Source organism: Laccaria bicolor, genomic scaffold (genome assembly GCF_000143565.1).
Source record: "Laccaria bicolor S238N-H82 LACBIscaffold_28 genomic scaffold, whole genome shotgun sequence".
Taxonomy (NCBI): domain Eukaryota; kingdom Fungi; phylum Basidiomycota; class Agaricomycetes; order Agaricales; family Hydnangiaceae; genus Laccaria; species Laccaria bicolor.
Window position 1 is genome coordinate 571599 of NW_001889899.1, and position 23099 is coordinate 594697.

Genomic DNA, 23099 nt, shown 5'->3' on the forward strand with positions numbered 1-23099 from the left:
AGTTGTCCTTTTGGTCTTGATGTAGGATATTTCTTTTGCTCCCTGCCTTTATTACTTAACTATCATTTATTCCCTAGGGATTCTCCTCCTAATACTCCACAAAGGCATAGAAATATTGAGAGGGCAAGAGAGTGTCAAGAAAGGATGTTGGAAAGTCCTGAGCATAGGAGAACACCTCAAAATCCTGCTGTTGGTGGTGGTGTACCTTTTATTCTTCCTTTCCCTATTCCACCCCCTGTTGCTCCTCTTCAAATTCCTCAAGGTCCTGTAGATGATGATCCATTTGTTGAGGTTCTATATAATGGTCAAATTCTTCACCTTACTCCTGGGATGGCTGCACAAGTGGGTAATTTGCAAAATCAGGTAGGTTGCAGAGTTATATCTCTTTTTCTAATATTTAATATATCTTTTAGGCTCATGCTGCCCCCCTTGCTGCCCCTCCACCTCTATTTCCACCTGCTGCTATGGTAGATGTGGTAAGAAAAACCATTAGGCTATTTTCCATCTGTCTAACAAGCTTTTTTCCAGAATATGGGGCATCCTAACCAAAATGGTATTCAGTATCCACACTTACCTGCTCATTTACAGGCATTATGCATGCGTGGAAATGAATTTACATTTCACTCAGCAGACTCTATTATGAGAGAAGGAGGTGTGGATGGTGAATTTGAATACCCAGTAGAATACCTCAATTCCATCAACCTTAGTGGAATGCCTCTAGCAAAATTGAAACTCAAGATAGGTGCACAAGTAATGATCCTTCGAAATATTGATCCAGCAAATGGACAATGCAATGGAACCCGGGCAATCCTCACCCGTGCCTCTTCCTGAGTTTTAGAAGTACACATTCTGGGAGGAGAATTTGCAGGACACACAGCATTCATTCCCTGCATAAGATTTGAGCCTTCAAATGGTGAACTTCCATTCCAGTTATGCAGAAGGCAATTTCCTGTTCGCCTGGCCTTTTGCATGACAATCAACAAATCTCAGGGACAGTCAGTGAAACATTTAGGACTGGATGTTCGGACCCCAGTATTTACACATGGACAACTTTATGTGGCTCTTTCACGTTGTACATCAAGCAACTGTATCAAAGTTCTCTTCAAAGATGGTTCACAACAAACTGTAACACAAAATGTAGTCTATCCAGAGGTATTATTAGATTGATGTAAATGGTAAAAGTACTGATAAATGTCACTTTATTTTGATTGAGATGTAAGAAGAGCCAGAATTGAACATGTGTACCAGAACTAGGATTAAACATGTGTACCAGGGGGTCCAGGGGGTGTGCCCCTGGCAAGCTGTGACTAGTGCTGGAGGAACGGCCGAGCATTAGCGAGTGCCATGCCGTAGGCACGGGTCTAAAGCTTGTTCAAAAGAATTGATGAGTTCCACAGGCTGACAAAGGACAGTCGTGCATTGGTGTGTGGCTAAGGCTGCCCAAATATTATTAAATATAGTATACGGATCACAGATATCCACGGATTTCCATATATATCCACGGGTCTGATCCGTGGATAACGGGTATCAACGGCCACGGATAATACCCGGTTATTGCCGATCCATGACAGTCCCTAGGTAATGACATGGACAATAAGCGGAACTGCTTCCATTACATCGCCTTAACAGTCTGCTGGAGTCCGACATTTATTCTCGAGAGTCCAGTTGAAGCGCCTGAAGGATGGTGGCGTTTGTCAATGAAGTGGTTGTTTAATTTGTCATATGAAGACAAACCTGTAACAACAGTAAACAACAGTCCTTTCGTTCACTCTGCCGTTCAATGCTTGCGTGGAGGGCCGCCACAAGGCCAACAAGCTCTCTTAGCCGCCATTTCCAAGCACCAAGACGACGTATAATACACAACGCGTCTTTCAGCGCCAGGCCAGCCGGTTTAGCTTCAAAATTTCTGTTCAGGAAGGATGGAACTCCGAGGTCTAAAGTCAAAGGTCTAGTCATCGGTACGTGCATCGCATTGCTACTCGGCGGTTACTTAGAACTTTTCAAATTTGGGGGTAACTCGTGACTTTAGGTGCCGCAGCCTTTTCAACGCTCACGTTGATGTACGCCATGCTGGACTTGATCCACGAGTACGACCAAACGAACTACCTCTTAACGTGCCTCATCCACATCCAAAGAGCCGATGGCGATTTTGGTGCGGTGGATCTCCTGGAGCCTTCCGCTGCCTTGTCGTACTTCCGAGAACTCTGCTCTTCATTCACGGACGTTCCCCAAGACGTTATTGACAACTTCTTTCAGGACGTGACGCGGCTCGTTCGGTCTGAAGGGGAGCCTGCTGTCAAGGCGCATACAGTGCTGAGGGAGGTGTCGGAGAAGGTGCATGAGATTTTGGTGAAGAGCAAGGGTGCGGAGGTTTGGGATACTGCGGTTGATGTGGTTCGGACTTTGGATAGGGCTATTATTGATTTGGCGGATTTGGTGGAGGAGGCGGTTGGAGGAGACGATGATGGAAAGTTTCTTATGTATCAGCGGATAAAGGAGCAAAAGGCGAAGGACCCTGGATCGAGGAGTAACGATTGAGATATCATTGGATGAACGGTATGTTTTCTGTCATTGATGAAGGGCTGAAGGTGCTTACTTAGAGGCATTCCGTCTGAAAGGTGTTCGGGCATAGAGTAATCACTCTTCCCCATCGATATGTTCAATCTAGTTTTTCAACTGCATGAATGGTGGCGGGCGAAGGGAATCCACAGTGGCCATTTACTGTCGCATGGTAAGCAACCGTTTTCAAACACAGGGTTCGAAACTGACGTACCTTCAGTATGGCCGTATGCACTGACGAAGAATCCCAACTCAAAACATCAAGTAAGTTATCTTCGTTGATGTGTGGGTTAAACGACGGTACTCACCTGATGTTAAGAACGCCCAATAAAGTCTTGAAACGGCGAGCGAGCGTATCAGGAAAGCGGGGAGGGAAGCCAATGGGGGGACTCACCGTGGGCGGCATCCAAAACGACTGGATGACAATCAGCGACGACAAAACACATGGTGAACGGAAAGGCCTTATCGATCGGAGACGAACAAGATGGAGCGAAAGGCGTCGACGTCGAGAGGTAGGAGTAGGAGGAGGAGGAGAGGGTAGTACGGACGCGTGACCGTTGTAGCTGGAGTGGTTACGCGAAACAAAGGGTAGGGTGAAAGATTACAGGGTTCATCTTCTGCGCCCTCGATTATTCTACTTGGTATAACGTATGCCTATTTTACTATATATTTTTCAAATGAGTGATTTGAGCAGGATAGCCTGTGTACAATTTATTAACAATACTCACCGAGCGCATACATATGTCCTGTGTATGGTATGAATAACCTACTTTCTCTGCCGTGGTCTCATGCGAGATCACGGGAGAGTTTTCTTTTTGATCATACGAGTGTCCCCGCGGGATGCGAACGTATGATCCTACATATATAAAAAGGAGGGCGAAATGCTGGAAAGAAGGCATTTTTTCGGTGTTCGCGACTGTTACATATGTGCCACCGAAATGCTATTGGTTCAATGGGTCTATTCGAAAATCTAATCTAAAAAGATACGGCGGACATTACAGGAGGGCGACCAGGAATGGAGGGATATCCGCAATCCAGACGACTCGGAATTAGAGGAAGCAGAGAGGATATCAACATGAAGAAGGGAAGAACGATATTGACTGAAACAACAAACACGAAACCTCCTCACAAAGCATCTCCGTCATAGCCGCAAACTTGAACTCATTCCCATACCTCTCCAATCCCTCCCGATGGCTCTCCAACCTCTTCACCGCATCTCCCAGTCTCCTTCCTTCCCGTTCCCCACGTACCCAAACAACCTCCCCCCGATCCCACATCCAAGTCTGCACACCACAGCTCTCCTCAACGCTCCTCACAGGCTCCCTCACAACCCCAGCGGGCCCAGCACCACCCGAACCCGACTCGAAACTCGAAGTGAGGTGCTTGATCACGCCCACCATGGCAACGTATATCTCGCCATGTACCACCCAATCGCGCTCTGTGCCCAGTGTGTGGGATAGGAAGGCGTACATCACGGAGGGGAGGTGGGAGACCGTGAATAGCCGGGGGATGGAGGGATGTATGCGCGATCCAGACGACGACTCGGATTCAGACGCAGTGGATAGAGAAGCAGCTTGAACAAGCCCGATACATTCTCCAACGTACCCACCAACATCCCCTCAAACGCCCTCGTCCTTTTGTCCGTGCGCGCAATAAACTCCCGCGTTGGCGGATTCGCAACGAACCCCGCGTACTCCTTATCGAAACTGCACAGCACTTCGAATAAGGCAATGGTGCAGATATCCGCGGATTTCACCATGGCAGCGCTGAAGCCATCCTCTTCGGCTACGAAATTCCGCAGCGAGAACGAGCTGTTCGAGTGGCTGAGAGCGGGTGAGGCGGGCATTTCACTGGGTCCCGGCATCGTTTGTACTGTTGACGAAGTCATGATGGGATTATAGCTGAAGATGATTGTGAGATGTAAGAAGAGATATCGAAGAGATTTATACACACCTTAGAATGAGATTGGAGGAAGGATATATTACGCTTGCGCTTGCGCTTGGGCGCTAGTAGAATGAACCATGATGCATAATGCATGATGGTCGTTGTCGTTGGTAAAGGGCAAGATCGAATATCTCGCAATCGGTTGGGCGTCTAGATTGGCATCGAAACGGATTTTGGGAAGGGGAATCATCGGCCCGAAAATAATAATATTTCTTTCTCACCCAACACGTGTTGGCTCGTCGCAACACTCCCTTGACACTCCCTGCACCCGTTCCCAAAACCGCTTGCACAAGCGGCCGAAATTTTCATCCTGAGGGTGGCTGAAATTTGAAAGTCCAACTCACAAGACTTTTTTTTTTTTTTTTCAAACAGGTGTTATGTGTTCGAACTTTGGCCACTCAAGATCGTGGATCCAACTTGTTCGTTCATTTCCCCTGACCCCGTACGGGGAACTCGCTGTATCTTCGGAATACACATCATATACGGTTGGGTGGGGCCCCAATGATCTCTCGCGTTATCTAACAGCAACCTAGGACGATAGACGCAAGATCAACGTAGTTCTTCCCAAAACCCAACCGCGTACTGCGGTAACGGTACGTCGTTTGCCTTATCCCCGTATTCATTCCGTTTGAAACATGCTCGGGCATAGACTCATCATTCCTCGCCATCTATCTATGATTTTCGGACTCGTGTCCAACGTTTTCGGATCCTGGCTACATTTCAACGACGTCGCGCTGGACAGACCAACGGAGGATGGTGACGACGGTTTAGCGAGGGATGGCGATCACTCTGATTCACCTTGACGTCAGAGGATGGCGATTGAATATTGACTGGTGAAGGACGGACGATGCGTCGCCAAGAGCTGTTTGGACATCGGTAAGTCATCTACAACTCTATAATTGTTGTTTTCCATCCACGTACCTCTCCACGCAGGTCACGAAGACCCCCTAGAGTGCAAAAACCGACTTCTACGCCCACGAAATAACGTAGAGAAACCGCTTACGTTCATCCGGAACGACGCTGATCCGAGGTTTGGGACTCCATCATCATCCCCACCATCAATGTTCCCCTCGACTTCCCCGCTCTCACGTACACATTCCCGAAAGCCTTCTGGAGGGACTGGGGCCATTGCGAGCTCTTCTTCCCGGCGTGCACGCGCACCTTCCGTCTCAGCTTCACCGCCAGACCCATCCTCATTCTCCCCAACACAACCAGGACAAGATACCCATTGCATGACGCCCTCCATCATTCCGCAGTAACCTTCGGCACCAACAACGAAATCACGACCTATAGAAGAAAAGATGTCAGCCTCCGCGCGGGACCTTCGTCTCGGCTTGACGATGACACCTACACCACTAGTAACGCCCACAACGCGTCCGGCTACGCGTTCTAGGGCACAAAACATTTCGCCAGAGCACGAACCTTCGCATCACCGTGATTTTTTCACTGCGAGTGGGCGGTGTTCGAGGTGTCGTGAGGTTGTGAAGAGTCCTGGTTCTTGTGTATGTTTCTTCTTTTGTTCTTGCCTTCTTCACGCTGATTTACCTTTCACACAGGCAGCCGAACCCTTCTCCCCCCGCCTCCTCCACCTCCCCTGCACATCTTGCAACACAAACCACTGCAGGGGATGCTTCAAACCCACGCGGTGTCCACCCAACTGCTCCGGCGGCCAGTCATGCTCAGTGCGGACTTGCTGCCCGTCCATCTGCGCCATTGCTTTATTCGAAGTGCTGTGCAGCTTCGATAAGGAATACGCGGGGTTCGTTGCGAATTCGCCAACGCGGGAGTTTATCAATGTGGTGATTTCGCGTACGGATAAGAGGACGAGGGCGTTTGAGGGGGTGTTGGTGGGTACGTTGAGAACGTATTGAGTTGGCTTGTTCAAGCCGCTTCCCTTTCCTCTGCGTCTGAAACCGAATCGTCGTCTGGATCCGCGATACATCACTCCATCCTACGACTATTCACGGTCTCTTACCTCCCGTCGGTGATGCACGCTTTCCTATCCCACACACTTGGCGCAGAGCGCGATTGGGTGGTCCACAGCGAGATATACGTCGCGCTCATGGACGTGGTCAAGCACCTCGCATCCACTTCGAATGGTGGGGTTTCTGGCGTGGTGAAGGAGTCTGTGAGGAGGGTTGAGGAGAGCTGTGGTGTGCAGGCGTGGATGTGGGATCGGGGGCAGGTTGTTTGGGTTCGTGAAGGGGAAGGGGATGGAAGAAGGAAGGAGTTTGGGAGATGCTGTGAAGAGGTTGGAGAGGCATCAGCAGGGATTGGAGAGGTATGGGAATAAGTTCAAGTTTGCGGCTATGGCGGAGAAAATTGAGATGCTTTGTGAGGGCATTTCGTATTTGTTGTTTCAGCAGCTTGTTGGGGGGTGATTGAGGGGTTGGATTGGGAGTGGTTGGGTGGAGGTTATCATTATTGCACAGGGTCCCGGGCGGTCTCTGCTCGCAAGGCTTTTTCTCTTTTCCTATTTTATTTTCCCTCTTCAGAGTTTGGTTGCATTACATAGACGTCCAAGGACATTCATCCACTTACACTACGTGTATACTTTCTTGTTCAATTTTTTACATATCTAATGTCGATGGAATATATTTGGTTTAGGCAAACTAGTACATACAGAGGTAAGCATTAGCGATGCGTGCGCGTGACAGCTGAATGCAAAACCCTAGACACCTTGCAGAAATTTCTTGACTCCGCCTCGCTTTGTGCAAACAACCATTTGAGGAAGGAAGTAGCCGCGAATGACGCAAGTCCTCCATCAACGCAGGTATATGTCATGTAATGGAGTGCTCCACGCTCCAATTGAGCTAAACTTGAGCCAAATGCGGTTGTTTGCACAAAGCGAGGCAGACACCAGAAATTTTCGGGAGGTGTCTAGGGTTTTGCATTTAGCTGGAAGGGCCGCATCACAAATTCACCTCGACTCACTTCGATACCTCGAAGTGACACGAAGTGGTGTGATTTTCGAACCGAATCGAAGTCACCTCGAAGTCACTTCGCTTCGACGGCAACACTATGGAAGGCCCATTCAGATTTTCAAGAGTCAGCGTTCTGGGCCGTGGTGTAATGAGCGCTTCGATCGTTCCTACATACCGTGTATCCTGTCAACATGTCACCCGCTTACAACTGCTTCGAGCTAGCCTCGAGGCTCCGCGCTTCTCCATAATCTGGAGCAACATCCAGTGAGCGCTAGGCTCCTTACCTCCATCCATTCCCTCACAGTTACCCACTTCCCTTTTCTCCATGCCAGACGATCATATACCCTCCGTTAAAGGCGAGAAATGTAAGTACTATCTTGTTGGCATCTGAATCTGTCCTTTGATGAACAACCCTGACTTTCTTTGATTTGAAGCGACTGCCAGTGCTGGTCTTGTCACTCCCTCGAACACAGAAATCAAACTATGTCAGCATAAGATCGGTGGTCGGAACCTCATCGTTTGCATCGACGGTACCGCAAATCAGTTCGGAGAGAAGGTATGTGTTTGCGAGGCTGACCAGCGGCACCACTTGCTGACATTCTTCAAAGAACACAAATGTTATAGAATTGTACAACCGCATCTTAAAGGACGTCGAGGACAACCAGAAAACTTGGTACAACAGTAGTATCGGGACGTACGCCCAGCCATCTTGGAAATCGTTCAAATTCTACCGACAGGTCCTCTCTCACATCAGCAGTTTAACAGTTTACTTTTTTTAGCTTGTGCAAGTGGCTACAAGTGGAAAAAAGTAGAAAAGCGACAAGACAAAAAGCCCAGTCCAATTTTTATAAAAGTTGAATTTTTCGCTTTACCAAAAAGTTGAAAAAGTGAAAAAAAGCTGAGAAAAAGCCAAAGACGTCAAAAGAGAAACTAATGTAAGTTAGTATAACAAGCTGATTCAATTCATACTATACTACGCAGTTTTTTCCAGCTACGTAGCAGATTACCTGGCATGATTTGGCTATAGAACAGAGGAATTAGTAATGTGAATGAACGGAAGAGATATGAACGGTACCTCTTGCTAATACTTTACACTCAATCCTTGCTCAGTCCTCCACATGGCCCAAAATTGACAGCAACGGCTGTTTAGAGAAAAGATTGGTACCGACAAACCCAGAGCTGGGACGCAGCCACAACAGAACAGCGCTAGTGACAGATGCGAAGGGGTTTGGAAGAGAATAGAGAGTGATGGGATTAATGTGCTTACCAGATGCAATGACCCACAGAGGGAAGTGCCCAGCTTCAAGTTAGTCCATGAAGAGAGATACGTCAAGGCGGGACGGAGCCAAGATGGAACATGGAGCGTGGACGTTGACGTGGAAGTTGGGAAAGCTTGGGGTGTGACGGATCTTGTTCAACTTGATCGGAGTCTAAAACGAGTGATGGTGACACGTCACCGCATCACCATTGACGCCAATGAGCTTCCTTCCTCTTCCTTTCCGTCATACGTGCCGACCTCAAAGTATATACTGCTGCTAGCCGCTGCCTGAGGACGCTGCTTCATGCAGTTACATTCTCGATGCTGGCTGCTGAGGCTGAGCTCCCTGGCATGGGCTCAAACTGACATCTGATCTGCTGGACCACAGGTTGTCGTTGCGCATGAATACAATATGTAGCTTGTATATACCAGAATGGGGTCCAGACGGGGTCCTAGGAGGAAGACAAAGCTGGATGGGTTTATGTAGATTGTATTTTTCATAATTTCTCAGTTTGTTACATTTTCGGTAGTATAGCTTCTCAGCTTTTTGGCTTCTTTGCTTGTGGCAAGCAGAAAAGCCGCTAAAAGCAGAGAAGTATATTGTGATCTTGCTGATGCATAAGGTCGATTTGGCGATCGCATGGTGCGCTGAGTGGATACTACACATACTCTTCGTTTTTTAAAACTCTTTCCTTGCTCAGGAATTTTGAACGAACAGTATTGGGTGCGTATCGCTGGTTGTCGGACAATTATGAGCGTGGGGACTGTATATTTCTTTTCGGTGCGTTAGAACAATATATCACTCGTGTGTCGATACTGAGGGATCTACAGGGTTTTCTCGTGGCGCATTCCAAGTCCGCGTAGTCGCGGCAATGATCGACAAGGTGTGCTATGTTCTGAGAGCATTAACAGTCCCAGTTGACGTCCCCGGAAAATCCAGGTCGGCCTGATCCATAAGGGAAATGAGATGCAGATCCCATTGTGCGCTTAAATTATTTTATACCTTATTATTCGTTGATCAATTATCTACAGTGCATATGAGCTATATGCAGACCCGAAAAGTGATGATAAGGAATCAAGTTCAGTGACTGAAGCTGGATCGTCGAAGTCAGGGGACCTCAAGACCAGCGCCGCCGAGCGTTTCAAGCTGACCTTCTCAAATGAGGTACAGGTGCATTTCATTGGTGTCTGGTATGTAATACGTACTCTGCCTTTATGGAACCCTGTACGCTTACGATAAGAGTTTCAGGGATACTGTCTCGTCCATCGGAATTGCACGCGGAAAGAAGATGCTCCCTCGGACAGTCGACGGGATGAAACACGTCTGCTTCTTCCGTCATGCACTGGCGCTCGACGAGCGACGGGTCAAGTTCTTGCCCGAGTACGCTTATGGAGGTTCGGCCAGTGGTGCAAAACCTGATGACAAGAATCCTCCAAGTCTTGACCATGGATCCTCGGAAAAGTGCGATAATCCATCCACGAAGAATGAGGGCGCAACTACCAAAGATATATCCCCAAGTGATAGGGTTGACCGCTCGCAGGGCATGAACAAGCTACATCCACAAATCCTGGAAGTCTGGTTTGCGGGAACGCACTCGGATATGTAAGTACATTTACCTGTCCACCTGAGGGTTCGAATTTGTCATGTCTTTACATTTAGAGGAGGCGGAAATGTGGAGAACCGCGGGATGGATCGTAGTAGACCTCCTCTGAGGTGGATGGTGCTTGAAGCGAGGGCGCTCGGTCTTCGCACAAAACCATTCGAGCGTGAGCTCTCTCGTCACGAGCAGATCAATGTTATGGAATCTTTGATGGGGGTCTGGTGGGAAAAATAATGAACTTCCAAAAGATATTTTTAGAGTATTCCAACACAAATTATCTTGTCATGTGTCTAGTGTCAGGTAAAATATGGATTTGGTTATATCTTTCTCAATTCTTAACTGTTTTTGATGAAACAAAAACCCAATAAAAGGTAATAAACGTGGTTACAAGGGTATGTAACGTACGTGACCGTTTAACCGGTTGCAACCGATTAAAACCAGTCTTTGAATGGTTTTAAAAGATTTTCGAAATGAGGCAACCAGCAACCAGACCAACCCCAAATTGGGGCAACTGCAACCGAAAAAAAGACCGGACCATGGTCTGGTTCAGTTTGGTCCACCGGCTTTTTGTGGTCCTATGGACTGAACCTTTAAACACTAATTGAACATGATCACCTTGGATTCATCAAGATGATGTCAGCAATGGATCAAGGAGGAGGTGGGTATAACGACACACTTTCATCAACCCACTCTTCAAGTTCTTTTTCTGTGAGCTTTCCTGCAGCACCAACAGTCCAAATCCAACCATCTAGAGTGCCAATGAATTCTCGAATCTCAAGTGGCATGTTTATGTAGAGACGTACCCTTAGTGTTTGAAAGTCCGGTCTGGTCTGGTCTTTTGACACCCAGGGGCTTTAACCGTAACTGTAACCAGTCTACCCTTTTCCCAGAAGTCAAAAAGACTGGACTGGACCGCAAAAGACCGCGGTCTGTGGTCTTTTTGCGGTCTTTAGACCAGTTTCGGTCTGCATCAGTTTTAACCGGTCTTTAGGCTAATATTTTAAAATTATGAATCGGTAAATTTATTAACATGTCTACTGGCGTTAAAACGAGCCCAAGAACGTTAAATTCGGTTAGGAATTGGTGTTTCTATAAAATAAATCTGGTACATCTACTATTTCCAAAAATATTTTACAATTTAATTCATATCTCTCTCGATTCTGTACCAAATTGTATGTTCTTGGGTGCGTTTTAAAGGGTATTTAAGGGGCTACAAAAGACTGGTCCAAACCGGTCAAGACCGGTTCACGTTAACCGGTTTTTTTGCAGTCTTAACATCTCAAAAATAAAAGACCATAACCACAGGTCCAGTCTTTTGCGGTCTTGGTCCGGTCTGGTTATGGTTTTTTTCCAGTCATAAGACTGGACTTCTAAACACTATGTACCCTTGACATGCTTGCTTGATTTGCTTACTGTGGCAGAACCACTGTGCTTCTTCCCTTTCTTTTTAAGTGAACCAGCATTGTGTAATCCTGTGGATGGGTCAGAGGGGAGGGAGGGAAAGATGAGTGGAGAGAACAAACATGGTTTTTGCGTTGACCCTTGTGTCCCAATCTGGTGGGGTGGCTGTGTGGCTGATGATGGTGGACTGCTGGGACCAGGGGCCACAGCTGGAGCCCGAGAGTCTAGGCTGACCCCTGTGATTGTCCAAAGAGTTACCAATGGCACGCCTGAGGTGAGTAGGTTTACAATATGTGTCTGCAAGGTTCAACAGAAGAAAAACCGAATTGTTTTCTGCCAATCTGAGTGTGATCAGTTGGGAATGAGATTCATTGTAATCTGCCATTGCCAGATCCTGGCGGGCCTCAACATCCTCGATCTTGGTCAATGCATGTGTGTGTTGAGTCTGACCCACTTCATTCTTCTTTTTTTGTGCCCTCAGGACAACAACTACTTTCACAATTGTGCACAGGGTTTGAAGCACATGGGAATCAAAGTTGGGCCCAAGTTGGCCTACTGTGAAGCTTCCAGATGAGCCCGCAAAGGTGTCTATGCTAGGACAGCATAGACAGCACTATTTTGTGACTTGAGGATGACTGTAACATGTGTCATGAAGAGCTGGCAGCAACATCGACTGCAGGTGCTTTGACTGATGAAGACGATGCGGGTCTTCCTCGGCCGGACGTCCAAGGAGTCCCCTCTCCTCTTTCTCCCACTGCTCGTGCCGGCCTCGGGTTTTGCTCGACTTTGTTGAGGTTTGGGCTCGGCTGGCTTCTTTTCTGGTGCTGGGCCAGCTTCTGGAGTTGATTGGCGTTGGGGAGCGTTCGGTAATGGGACAGATGTGTCTGCCGATATTGGGGGCAGGGCTGGGAGCGACGAATTCGGTATCGGGACAGATGACGCTTGTGTGTCTGCCAATATTGGGGGCAGTGAAGATTGGGCTGGGAGTGACGAATTTGCCGATGTAGAAATGGTTGACATAATGGGAGGAATGGGGGGAGAGGGGCCGTCATAACCTTCCATGAAGAACGTAGGGGTGGTGGTGGTGGGTGGGACTGCATAGAGTCTGTTCCAATCGACCAAGGGCCCCCCCATGACTTGCAACATGTCGGTGTATACCCAGATCCTTGTGGGATGGAGCCACTGGGATTCCTCACACCACAGCTGCTTGCCTGACAAAATCTTCACCAATGTTACCTTGGTGAAACTGAGTGTCATTCAACAAAATATAAGGTAATTACTTACAGCTTTCTCCCAGGCACGTGCTTCCAAGGTCGGTCGGTTCGCGTCATTGGAATTCATAAGAGTTGCTTGATTTCGATTGAAGAACCTCAAAAGTGATTCTGTTTGAAACTGAACATCATCCAAACACCCGGGGTTGAGATTGTGGGCTTTAGCTTCTATGGTAAGGGTGGAGGACATTGGAGTTGGAATGGCACAAAGGGTTAGAACGAGACGATGATGAAAGTTGATGTCGAAAAGTTGTCAATGGAGTCACGTGGTGGTGTCAGAAGAGTAGAGATCCTCAGAATGTTCCACGGCCGATCATCGGTGGCTTTCATTCCCACGGTTGAATTTTCAAGGGCCATTGCAAGGCCGAACAAAACAATGGGCCTTTCTCTTGAACAATGTTCATTAGCAACTGCAATCCCTGGAAAAGCCATCTACTCCATGGCTGATATGTCTTTGACAAACCCAGGTAGGAGAATGTCTAATCTTCCAGGCAACCATTGTCACTAATTCTTTTGACGCAGAAGTTGTAATGAAAGACTTGGAGCATAGGAAGGTGCAGGAAGGTAAATAATTCAGTTTGGGCTTTTACTACCAACACCGTTACAACCTTACCTTAGAAATGGCCCAACATCAAAACATTCTCCCAAGTAAGCAAGTCTTATAACCTGACCAACCTTCAATCATTATCGGGCAAACAGACCTACCGAGCGACGATGGAATGCAGTCCACCAAACAAGCAATGGAAGTCGACGTGGATAGCATTACACAATGTAAGTCGATGGGCCGAGCTTTACAGATTGATATTAATGTGGTCTTCATTAGAACATGAAGAGAGTCAATCGATGTCCATTGATTTGACTGTTTCTCGCCCAGCCCTGACATTCGACAAATCTATTTTCAATTTTCAAACGTCTGCCATTTCTGCAAAGGCCAGAGACATTAATTTCGATTGGTCCCTATTTGATTTTACAAAGCCCACGGTGTCTTCCCCCTCCCCCCAGTCCATCTTTGACTTTCAGAAACCTGGAATCTCCTCCCCGAGCTCGGGCATAATGCCCACTTTTGACCAACCCAAACTCTCCTCCCCCACCAATGAAGTTACTTTCGATCGGGCCATCTTCAATTTTGATAAACCCAAAGTGTCTTCCCTGGCCAAAGATTTGGTTTGGACCAGGCGATGTTTGATTTTACAAAGGCCACTGTTTCTCCACAGTCGATCTTTGATTTTCAGAAACCTGGAATGTCCTCCCCGGCCTCGGGCTCTCATTTTTCCTTTGAATTCCACAAGCCTGATGTCGTGATCTCGGGTTTGTACATTTCCTCTTCACATTCAAAAAGCATTTAGCTCACCCATCATAACAGATGTGGACAAGTCGGTCTTCTCATTTCAACCATCTACCCCTGTGTCAAGCAGCCAGAAGCCAGCCAGAGGAAACCCTGGGTCACGTTCAAAGCACAATCGCCATCGTGCCAACCCGAGTTTACAGCCCCCAAACGAGCCCGAGGAAAGCCTGGGTCCAATTGAAAGCACAAGGGCCATCATACCAACTGCCTTTGGTCAGGCCATGGCATATGCTCCATACCCGATCTTCATCCATACACATCGTCGGTTAGGACCCCGCCCACCACGTTCAACCAAATTGGTGGAGTTGGATTCCAACTCCCGACGTGCGAGGGGGATGTATCGAAACTACGATCTCTGTGCCCAGTGGGAAAATTCCGGTGTCGATAAGACCTTTGGCGACATGATAGAGGGATTCACCAAAGTCTGGGAAAGGGTCACTGACCCAGATCCTTCACCCGATCCCGTACTCCAGGACATGCAGGCCAAATTGGATCAGCATAACTCTCAAGAACTTACCCACGATGATGCTCACCAAAGTCTGGGAAAGGGTCACTGACCCAGATCCTTCACCCGATCCCGTACTCCAGGACATGCAGGCCAAATTGGATCAGCATGACTCTCAAGAACTTACCCACGATGATGCCATGGACTCTCTTTCAGGCCGTATTCACCAGGAGGCGGTCAGATCCCTGCCTGAAAACATTACAACGACCAGCCATTATCGGTATATTCTAACTCGAATGAGGAGGGATAAAGAAAGGTTGGTTGAACAGATTGAAACTGATCGAGATATTTTAGCAGCATTGGATGCCACCTTACTTTCACTAAAACCGTTTGTAACGAATAAGGGGAAGGCCCGGGACCGGGGTGAATAAGTAGTTTTATGTACCTTTTGCAATTACGAACTCGGGTGAAACTCCAACACAAAACGAATTGACATTATTCTAAAAAGATATAAACTAACATTTCTTGGATCGGGTGGTTTGAACACTCTCTTCAGCAATTCTCTTTGACCGATCTCGGGTCACAATACCGAGCTCAGTGGAAACCTTGCCTTTGATGGGCCGAGGTTTAGGTTTTGCCTTGACAGGGACAGCCATGGCCGACTTGACTAAATCAATGTTAGTTGATGGGCTGCGACCGGCATGTGGATCAACCTTGGTACATGGTTTGTCAATGGAAACATCTTGTATGACAGGGGAGCCAGTAGCCTTCTTGATTGTGCCAGGTCGGCCGTTTTTGGGGCCAAGTTTGTAACCGGCCTCCAACCGAGAAGTCTTGTTGGGGAGGGCATCCTCTTCATTATCACTGTATTTTCTTTTCACCCCATGTCCACCCAACGGCTCTGCAAAGTCCATTTCCCAAAAGCTTTCACCTTTAGGTTTCAGGTTATCAATAGTCTTCTTGGTTGGCCGAGCTTCATCGTCTAACCCAGGCTCAGCTACTGTCCCCTTTACATCGAAGTCGTTCTTGGTGGCTGCTTTCTTCTTTGTTGGCTGAACTTCCTGTTTCTCAAGATCCGAGTCCGAGTCCCATTGTTCTTTGGGTTTTGGCTGAACTTCCTCAACTGACTCGGGCTCACTAGTCCTTACCATATTTTATCATAAAACCATGGCCTAGGCCAGGAAGGCCTTGTGCATAGCTCCACATACTTTTATGAAAAGTATATCATATATATCCCAGGCCCTTTTATGATAAGGATTTTTTTCATAAGAGGCCTTGTGCATTTCAATAACTTTTCATTGCAGGTCACAACTTATCATTAACTGCTTTTCATTGCAGGCCAGCCATTTTCATTGACCACTTTTCATTGCAGGCCAGGATATTTCATTGGTAGCTTTTCATTGCTCTCTAGTATTTTCATTGGCTACTTTTCATTGCAGGCCAGCCTTTCTCCACTTTTCATTGCTGCTGGTATTTTCATTGGGGGCTTTTCATTGCAGGCTAGGCCACTTCATTGGATACTTTTCATTGCAGCCCAGCCCTTTTCATTGACCACTTTTCATTGCTGCTGGTATTTTCATTGGTAGCTTTTCATTGCAGGCCAGGCCATTTCGTTGGATACTTTTCATTGCAGGCCAGCCCTTTTCATTGACTGCTTTTCATTGCTGCTGGTATTTTCATTGGGGGCTTTTCATTGCAGGCCAGGATATTTCATTGGATACTTTTCATTGCAGGCCAGCCCTTTTCATTGACCACTTTTCATTGCAGGGCAGCCCTTTTCATTGGCTGCTGTCAGGTGGGTCATCAGGAGGGTGGTCACATGACCAGTTGCCTAAAATGGTTAAAAACAAAAATTGTAGTCCTACACTGTAGCTTCCTGAATCTGTTTGAATTATGTTGTAAAGTGCTTTCATTATAGAGATATGAGGTTAAAAAAATTCTCATCGCCAGCTTTTTTTTTGTTTTTTTTGCATTTTTCTCCATGAGAACAAAACCAAACAAGATGATTTCAACACATTTAGAAAGCCAAGAGAAGAGGCTACAATTATCATATTGTGGGAAAATTGACCCAAAAAGGAAGGTGCATACCCAAAAAGGGAAATTGACATGGACAGCCTGCAAAAGGCTACAAAAAGTCTGACATAGTCCATAAGGACCACTGATAGACTACAAAAGACTACAAAAGTTGGACATACCCTACAAAGTTCAAAGTTTACTAATAGACTATACAATTTACTAAAAGACTACAAAAGACTACAAAATGTCAGACATAGACTACAAATTTTACTAACATAAGTTTGTAGTGTCCCCTTTTTTTAGACTACAGGAGTTTGTAGTGTTTGGTATGTGAGACTACAAAAGTTGGTATTGTCCACTTTTCAAGACTACAAAAGTTGTAGTGTCCTCTTTTTTTAGACTACCAAAGTTTGTAGTGTCTGCTATTTGAGACTACAAAAGTTTGTACTGTCCGCTTTTTTGAGACTACAAAAGTTGTAGTGTCCTCTTTTTTAGACTACAAAAATTTGTAGTGTCCACTTTTTGAGACTACAAAAGTATGCAGTGTCTGCTTTCTGAGACTACAAAAGTTTGCAGTCTGCTCAAGGGGCTCCCACCGGCGAAGTCCGAAACCCTCAACCTGGGTGGGTCGGTTCCTCTGATGTCCAAATTGGGCGCACTCAGGGCTCCCCATAACAGGAAGGATGGCCCAGATCAAACACGGTTTCTCACGTAGATACGTTGATAGATTTTGATAGATAACAATTCTCAATCCTTACACCCCACTTACACCTCTCTCCCTTGCTTGAAAATGCCGCACACACCAAAGATCTATAACGCTACACTCAAAGAGCCTGCAGAAAGTGTGGAGTTTCATCTTGAAACAGGTGAATCAAAGAACTACGGTGTATATCAAGAGGTTGGAACTGCAAAACACCTTGTCAGGTGTGATATTTGTGGGTTATTCCTTCCTCTCAAGGGCAGATCTGCCATATTACTGCAACAACATTGTGGAAAGGGATGGTAACAACACATATAAGCAAAAAAGAAGAAACTCAATTGGGAGAATCCCTGGCTCTCACACCAATGAGTACAGAGACAGCTACAACATTTTGGATAGTGATGGAATAGCTGTGATTATAGAGGAAGAAGAAGGTGGCAGTAGTGATGCTGAAGAAGAGGGAGATGGAGATGAGACAGTCTGTATAGATATAAAAGGAACACAACAATATGAGGACAGACAGTCATGCAAACATGGCCTGTCAACTGTATCAGTGGCATCATTCACATCCACAACAAGGGATGAATTTCCAACAAAGAAGCATCATGGGGCTGCTGAATAGTCATACAATGTATTAGATAGAGTTGTTATAGGCTGATGACTGCAGAAAAATAAGAAACTCGATGTATTCTATCTATCTATCCGTGTGAGAAACCGTGTTTGATCTGGGCCATCCTTCCGAGGTCTTATCAGTGCCCCCCTAATTCCTGCAGGATTCCGGTCATTCCTGCGGATTCCGGTGGATTCCGGAGGAGTGAAATTTAGCAGGGAGGCCTGCTATTTTCATCATTCCGGTGCTTCACCATTCCGGCGGAATTTCGGCATTCCGGAATTGTGACCGGAATGGTCCCCGGATTGGCAAAAACGGAATGCAACCGGAATCCGGTTTGTTTGGCGCAAGCCCATTGCCAAACAATTGTTTGTTTGGCAACGGCTTTCACGCTCATCCAAACACAACCCTCTCTCCTCCCACCACCACCGTCGTCGCTCCACGTAACCGCCTCCCTCACGTTGTGAGTGCCCGCCATGGGCTAAGCGACGTGAGGGGGCTCACATCGACCACCACGCCGCTCACCCGACATCCAACAACGTTGCCAACACCACAACGCTGTGCCACGTCACCACGGCACACAAACCAGGTAAGCACCCACAACCCCCTCTCCCCTCGTTTCTCAACACGAAAACCAGGTGCCACGTCGCTGACTGCGACGTGGCACCAAAACGACGGCAACAGGTCTGACACCCCACGACGGCACCACCCCAGCACTCCCGAAACAACGTTCAGCGCCCACACGAAACACAACAGCACCACCTCGCCCATGAAAACACCCCACCCAGCACCCACGATGGCCGCCCAGCACCCACGACAGTGCACAACGGCACACCACGTCCACGAAAACTCCCCACCGCCCACGAAAACACCCCAGCGTATATGAAAACAACACGCCGCCCACGAAACGAAGTCCAGCACCCACGTACATCTCCAATGGACGCGAAACAACACCCCGCGGACACGAAACAGCACCCAGCGCCCACGTACACCGCCAGCGCCCACGAAACGACGCCCAGCGCCCATGCCAACGCCTAACGCCCACAATGCAACGCCCAGCGGACATGACGCCAACGAGGACGACAACATGCCAGGACGACGACACGCGAAAACGACGACACGACGCGATGACGCGTCGACAATGCGCGCCAACGAGACCACTCCCTCCCCCTCCCCTGCTGCTCACCACTCCTTCCTCTCCCTACTGCTCACCCACTACCCACCATCCCCTTCCCCCTCCCTTACTCCCCCTCCTTTCCTGCTCACCACTCCCTCCCTCTCCCTACCCCCTTCATTCCCTACCCCCTCCCTTCATTCCCTACCCCCTTCATTCCCTACCCCCTGTCTTCATTCCCTACCCCCTGTCTTCATTCCCTACCCCCTGTCTTCATTCCCTCATTCCCTACCTACCCTCTCCCTCACTGCCCCTCCCTTCAGTTCTTCCCCCCTCTAGTTCTTCATTCCCCCCACTCCCCAGCACCCCTACCCCTCCACTCCTTCCCCCTCACTCCCTCCACTCCCTCCACTTTTCCCCTCTCCCTCCACTCCTCCCCCTGCCTCCACTCCTCCCCCTCCCTCTATCTAGATTCAATGTAGATAAATTCCATCATGTATTTTTAATAAATGAGTTGAAATGAATCTTCCCTCTTTAAGTATAAATGTCCTAAGGAATCCTAAGATTAAGTTGTCAGCAGAAGGCCTGAGTTAGATTCAGTCACATAATATCTCCTTACTTTGTCCAAGGTCTGATCAGAACTAATACTGAAAACTGATCAGCTTAAAAAGTACTGAGAGAAGTATGCAGAAGTGTGTATTGGTGTAAATGTATGTTGTATCTGTGATTTTACTTCTATTCCAGTCCCATTCCTGCGGATTCCGGTCCCATTCCTCTGGAATCCACCGGAATCCGCAGGAATGACCGGAATCCTGCAGGAATGGGAGGGGCACTGTAAAGTACTGCATCCTTCCTGTTATGGGGAGCCCTGAGTGCGCCCAATTTGGACATCAGAGGAACCGACCCACCCGGGTTGAGGGTTTCGGACTTCGCCAGTGGGAGCCCCTTGAGTCTGCTTCTCTGACATAAAGTGTTAGTGTCCTGAACTATGTTAAGGTTCATGGGAATATGGTTGAAGGATTGACATATATACATTGTTGCATCATTGGTTTTGGTATCATTCTCAACCTATCTTTTGCATTAGGACAGTTGACCTCTCTTTTCAAATCAGAAGCCACCATCCTATCTTTGACCTGGTATTCACATTAGTAGCCACTGTTGTATGTTTGACTATAGTTATTGTTGAAAGTGACTTCTCTGAAAGTTATGAATTGTGTGTGATACCTGGCAGCCTATCCAGGCTTTTCATAGCATGATCTCTTGTCACCTTCCAACCTTTCATCATTCAGTCTTAGCTCATTTAGAGGGACTGATAGGTGAAGGATAAGGGGAAGTTGGGTCATGTCTCCTTCTCAATCTTCATTGAGGAGTCATGTGAGAAATACAATCTTGAAATTGGTAAGGCCTTTTCATCATGGTCTAATGAATCAGAGTTAAGTATAGTTTGAGAGAGGAGAGTAACTATTAACATGAAAGGATAGAATAGGCTCAACTTATGTCAATGACAAGTTGAGTATGATACAAAACCACTGATGTAGCAATAGATAGATGGGTGTCAAGCAAACTCAATCCTTCAGCCATATCCCCATGAACCTTAACATAGTCAAGGACAATATGCAGTGTATGTCAGAAAAGCAGACTATAAACTTTTGTAATTTCAGAAAGCATTGTTTTTTAACCATTTTAGGCAACTGGTCATGTGACCACCCTCCTGATGACCCACCTGACAGCAGCCAATGAAAAGGGCTGACCTGCAATGAAAAGTGGTCAATGAAAAGGGCTGGCCTGCAATGAAAAGTATCCAATGAAATATCCTGGCCTGCAATGAAAAGCCCCCAATGAAAATACCAGCAGCAATGAAAAGCGGTCAATGAAAAGGGCTGGCCTGCAATGAAAAGTATCCAATGAAATGGCCTGGCCTGCAATGAAAAGCTACCAATGAAAATACCAGCAGCAATGAAAAGTGGTCAATGAGAAAGGCTGGCCTGCAATGAAAAGTAGCCAATGAAAATCCTAGAGAGCAATGAAAAGTTACCAATGAAATATCCTGGCCTGCAATGAAAAGTGGTCAATGAAAAGGACTGACCTGCAATGAAAAGTGGTCAATGAAAATGGCTGGCCTGCAATGAAAAGCACCCAATGAAAATGCCAGCAGCAATGAAAAGCAGTTAATGATAAGTTGTGACCTGCAATGAAAAGTTATTGAAATGCACAAGGCCTCTTATGAAAAAAATCCTTATCATAAAAGGGCCTGGGACATATATGATATACTTTTCATAAAAGTATGTGGAGCTATGCACAAGGCCTTCCTGGCCTAGGCCATGGTTTTATGATTTGGATGGTAAGCACCACTCATCTTCATTAAATCTCTTAAAAATAGGTAGAATGACGGGTATTTACATGCTTTACTATTTTATATAACCCGTTTATTTTTCAGAGTAATAATAGTCGAGATACAAATGGTTTATATTGGTATAATAAATTATACACAAAAAACCGGTCTGGATCGGTCTGAACTGGCTCCATAGACCGCAAAAGACTGGTCCTAGGTGGTTCGGTTCGGTTCCCTCAATATCTGGGTCGGTCCTAGACCAGTTGCGGTCCACGGTTGCGCGTTTTGGGGGCAAAAAACCGGACTGAACTGAACTTGTGAACACTATTCACATAAGCCATTCCTGACAATGAACCATTGATGTCACTCATTTTGTTTTATCTCAGGAACCAGTCTGAGTTTCCAGTCCTTATGGTGTCTGCCTTACAAGATCTATGCAAGCAGGGCTGCCTCAGATCAGCTCTCATGTCATTTTCATATGTGTTTCATGATGAAAATGATGGTCTTGCAAGTGGAATGTGAGCAACACTCACCCTTTCCTTGCACAGCTACTAATGGAGTCTTTTAGAATCTATAGTGGCTTTGATGCAACAACCGACTCCACCATTGATCATCAGCTTTTTGACCATGACAAAAACTTGGACAACTGGGACCATCATGCTGATATTCTTCTCCCCTGTGTGTTATTTCTTATCATGTTTGGGAAGCAATGTTTATCCTCTACATTGTACAGTGATAGAACCCACAGAGCTTCTGATCAGAATTCCGCTTGGACCAGGCAGCATTCCTGTATTTCCCCAGATCGATGTGAGATCTGTGACAATCTCACAGTTGATGAAGGTCATCAATCAGTATCTGAAATCTTTATGGCATGCATTCCTTTCTTTCTTTAAGCCTTTATTTCTAACTTAATTCTAGAATTCACATGGGCATCTGACAACATCATCCCCACAATTCCATGGACTGCTCTATCATCAAATCCCCTGTACTTTACCTTCCCTGGCTTAATCCATATGGAATCCATGGAAGGGGGGGTGGATTCCAGAAATTCCAGATGGATTCCATGGAATGGCTGATGGATTCCATACTTTGGGGGATGGATTCCATACTTTTGGGGGATGGATTCCATGGAATAGCTGATGGAATCCATACTTTCTGGGATGGAATCCATACTTCTTTCAGATGGAATCCATTCTTTTTTAAGATGGAATGCATCCTCTTTCCATATGCAATTCAGTTAGAATAAGTTCCCATTCTGGTAAAATTAAGTACAAAAATGTATTATATAAGACTACACAATTTTATTTTACTACATACAATATTAAAGGGAGAGGGTGGAGGGAGGGGTGTAGATGTAGAGTGATGAAGTGAGGGGGAAGTGATGGAGGGAGGTGGGACTGGTGGAGAATGAGAGGGGAGGGAGGGAGGGGATGTGGGAGAGGGTGTGGTGCAGAGTGAGGGAGGGGGGAGTGATGGGCATGGGGGTTAAGGGAGGGGGTGAGGGAGGAGGAGCTAATGAAGGGGTAAGGGGATTGATGGAGGGAGCAATGGGGGAAGGGGGATGGGGAGGGGTGAGCTA

The 23099-nt window shown here is 46.8% G+C and overlaps 11 protein-coding genes across 11 annotated transcripts in view; 6 read left to right on the forward strand and 5 right to left on the reverse strand.

The window, feature by feature from the left end:
• Nucleotides 1-1586: 1586 nt before the first annotated feature.
• LACBIDRAFT_330674 (uncharacterized protein) lies at nt 1587-2538 on the forward strand (the record flags this gene model as incomplete). The annotated part of the gene is made up of 3 exons (XM_001884886.1): nt 1587-1736; nt 1757-1958; nt 2039-2538. The coding sequence occupies 3 exons, from the start codon at nt 1587-1589 to the stop codon at nt 2536-2538; spliced, it is 852 nt and encodes a 283-aa protein (XP_001884921.1).
• A 694-nt stretch (nt 2539-3232) lies between these two features.
• Nucleotides 3233-4447, reverse strand: LACBIDRAFT_330675 (uncharacterized protein; the record flags this gene model as incomplete). The annotated part of the gene is made up of 4 exons (XM_001884981.1): nt 3233-3259; nt 3288-3500; nt 3810-4132; nt 4165-4447. 4 exons carry the CDS (start codon nt 4445-4447, stop codon nt 3233-3235), a joined length of 846 nt encoding a protein of 281 aa, XP_001885016.1.
• Nucleotides 4448-4880: 433 nt separating this feature from the next.
• LACBIDRAFT_304663 (uncharacterized protein) lies at nt 4881-5036 on the forward strand (the record flags this gene model as incomplete). The annotated part of the gene is made up of 1 exon (XM_001884887.1): nt 4881-5036. The coding sequence occupies one exon, from the start codon at nt 4881-4883 to the stop codon at nt 5034-5036; it is 156 nt and encodes a 51-aa protein (XP_001884922.1).
• A 135-nt stretch (nt 5037-5171) lies between these two features.
• LACBIDRAFT_295063 (uncharacterized protein) lies at nt 5172-7097 on the reverse strand (the record flags this gene model as incomplete). Its single annotated transcript, XM_001884982.1, has 7 exons — nt 6607-7097; nt 6479-6586; nt 6049-6428; nt 5507-5925; nt 5425-5450; nt 5302-5365; nt 5172-5216 (listed from the first exon to the last, which is right to left on the reverse strand). The coding sequence occupies exons 1-7, from the start codon at nt 6765-6767 to the stop codon at nt 5172-5174; spliced, it is 1203 nt and encodes a 400-aa protein (XP_001885017.1). The 5' UTR covers nt 6768-7097.
• A 2202-nt stretch (nt 7098-9299) lies between these two features.
• Nucleotides 9300-10520, forward strand: LACBIDRAFT_304666 (uncharacterized protein; the record flags this gene model as incomplete). The annotated part of the gene is made up of 7 exons (XM_001884888.1): nt 9300-9328; nt 9387-9466; nt 9517-9569; nt 9626-9666; nt 9718-9876; nt 9935-10288; nt 10346-10520. 7 exons carry the CDS (start codon nt 9300-9302, stop codon nt 10518-10520), a joined length of 891 nt encoding a protein of 296 aa, XP_001884923.1.
• A 1249-nt stretch (nt 10521-11769) lies between these two features.
• LACBIDRAFT_330678 (uncharacterized protein) lies at nt 11770-13148 on the reverse strand (the record flags this gene model as incomplete). Its single annotated transcript, XM_001884983.1, has 3 exons — nt 11770-12275; nt 12443-12923; nt 12972-13148. 3 exons carry the CDS (start codon nt 13146-13148, stop codon nt 11770-11772), a joined length of 1164 nt encoding a protein of 387 aa, XP_001885018.1.
• Nucleotides 13149-13578: 430 nt separating this feature from the next.
• LACBIDRAFT_330679 (uncharacterized protein) lies at nt 13579-15151 on the forward strand (the record flags this gene model as incomplete). Its single annotated transcript, XM_001884889.1, has 7 exons — nt 13579-13606; nt 13658-13729; nt 13833-14122; nt 14173-14266; nt 14322-14627; nt 14842-15064; nt 15106-15151. 7 exons carry the CDS (start codon nt 13579-13581, stop codon nt 15149-15151), a joined length of 1059 nt encoding a protein of 352 aa, XP_001884924.1.
• A 112-nt stretch (nt 15152-15263) lies between these two features.
• Nucleotides 15264-15954, reverse strand: LACBIDRAFT_330680 (uncharacterized protein; the record flags this gene model as incomplete). Its single annotated transcript, XM_001884984.1, has 2 exons — nt 15264-15672; nt 15887-15954. The coding sequence occupies 2 exons, from the start codon at nt 15952-15954 to the stop codon at nt 15264-15266; spliced, it is 477 nt and encodes a 158-aa protein (XP_001885019.1).
• Nucleotides 15955-18367: 2413 nt separating this feature from the next.
• Nucleotides 18368-19527, forward strand: LACBIDRAFT_330681 (uncharacterized protein; the record flags this gene model as incomplete). Its single annotated transcript, XM_001884890.1, has 4 exons — nt 18368-18409; nt 18543-18663; nt 18883-18952; nt 18993-19527. 4 exons carry the CDS (start codon nt 18368-18370, stop codon nt 19525-19527), a joined length of 768 nt encoding a protein of 255 aa, XP_001884925.1.
• A 2404-nt stretch (nt 19528-21931) lies between these two features.
• Nucleotides 21932-22528, forward strand: LACBIDRAFT_304669 (uncharacterized protein; the record flags this gene model as incomplete). The annotated part of the gene is made up of 3 exons (XM_001884891.1): nt 21932-22038; nt 22089-22389; nt 22439-22528. 3 exons carry the CDS (start codon nt 21932-21934, stop codon nt 22526-22528), a joined length of 498 nt encoding a protein of 165 aa, XP_001884926.1.
• A 313-nt stretch (nt 22529-22841) lies between these two features.
• The window catches only part of LACBIDRAFT_330683 (uncharacterized protein), a gene marked incomplete at both ends in the record, with an annotated part of 963 nt that continues 705 nt past the window's right edge, over nt 22842-23099 (reverse strand). Inside the window, one exon of the mRNA XM_001884985.1 lies at nt 22842-23032. Coding sequence (XP_001885020.1) covers nt 22842-23032 — 191 coding nt within the window. The remainder of the gene's footprint in view (nt 23033-23099) is intronic.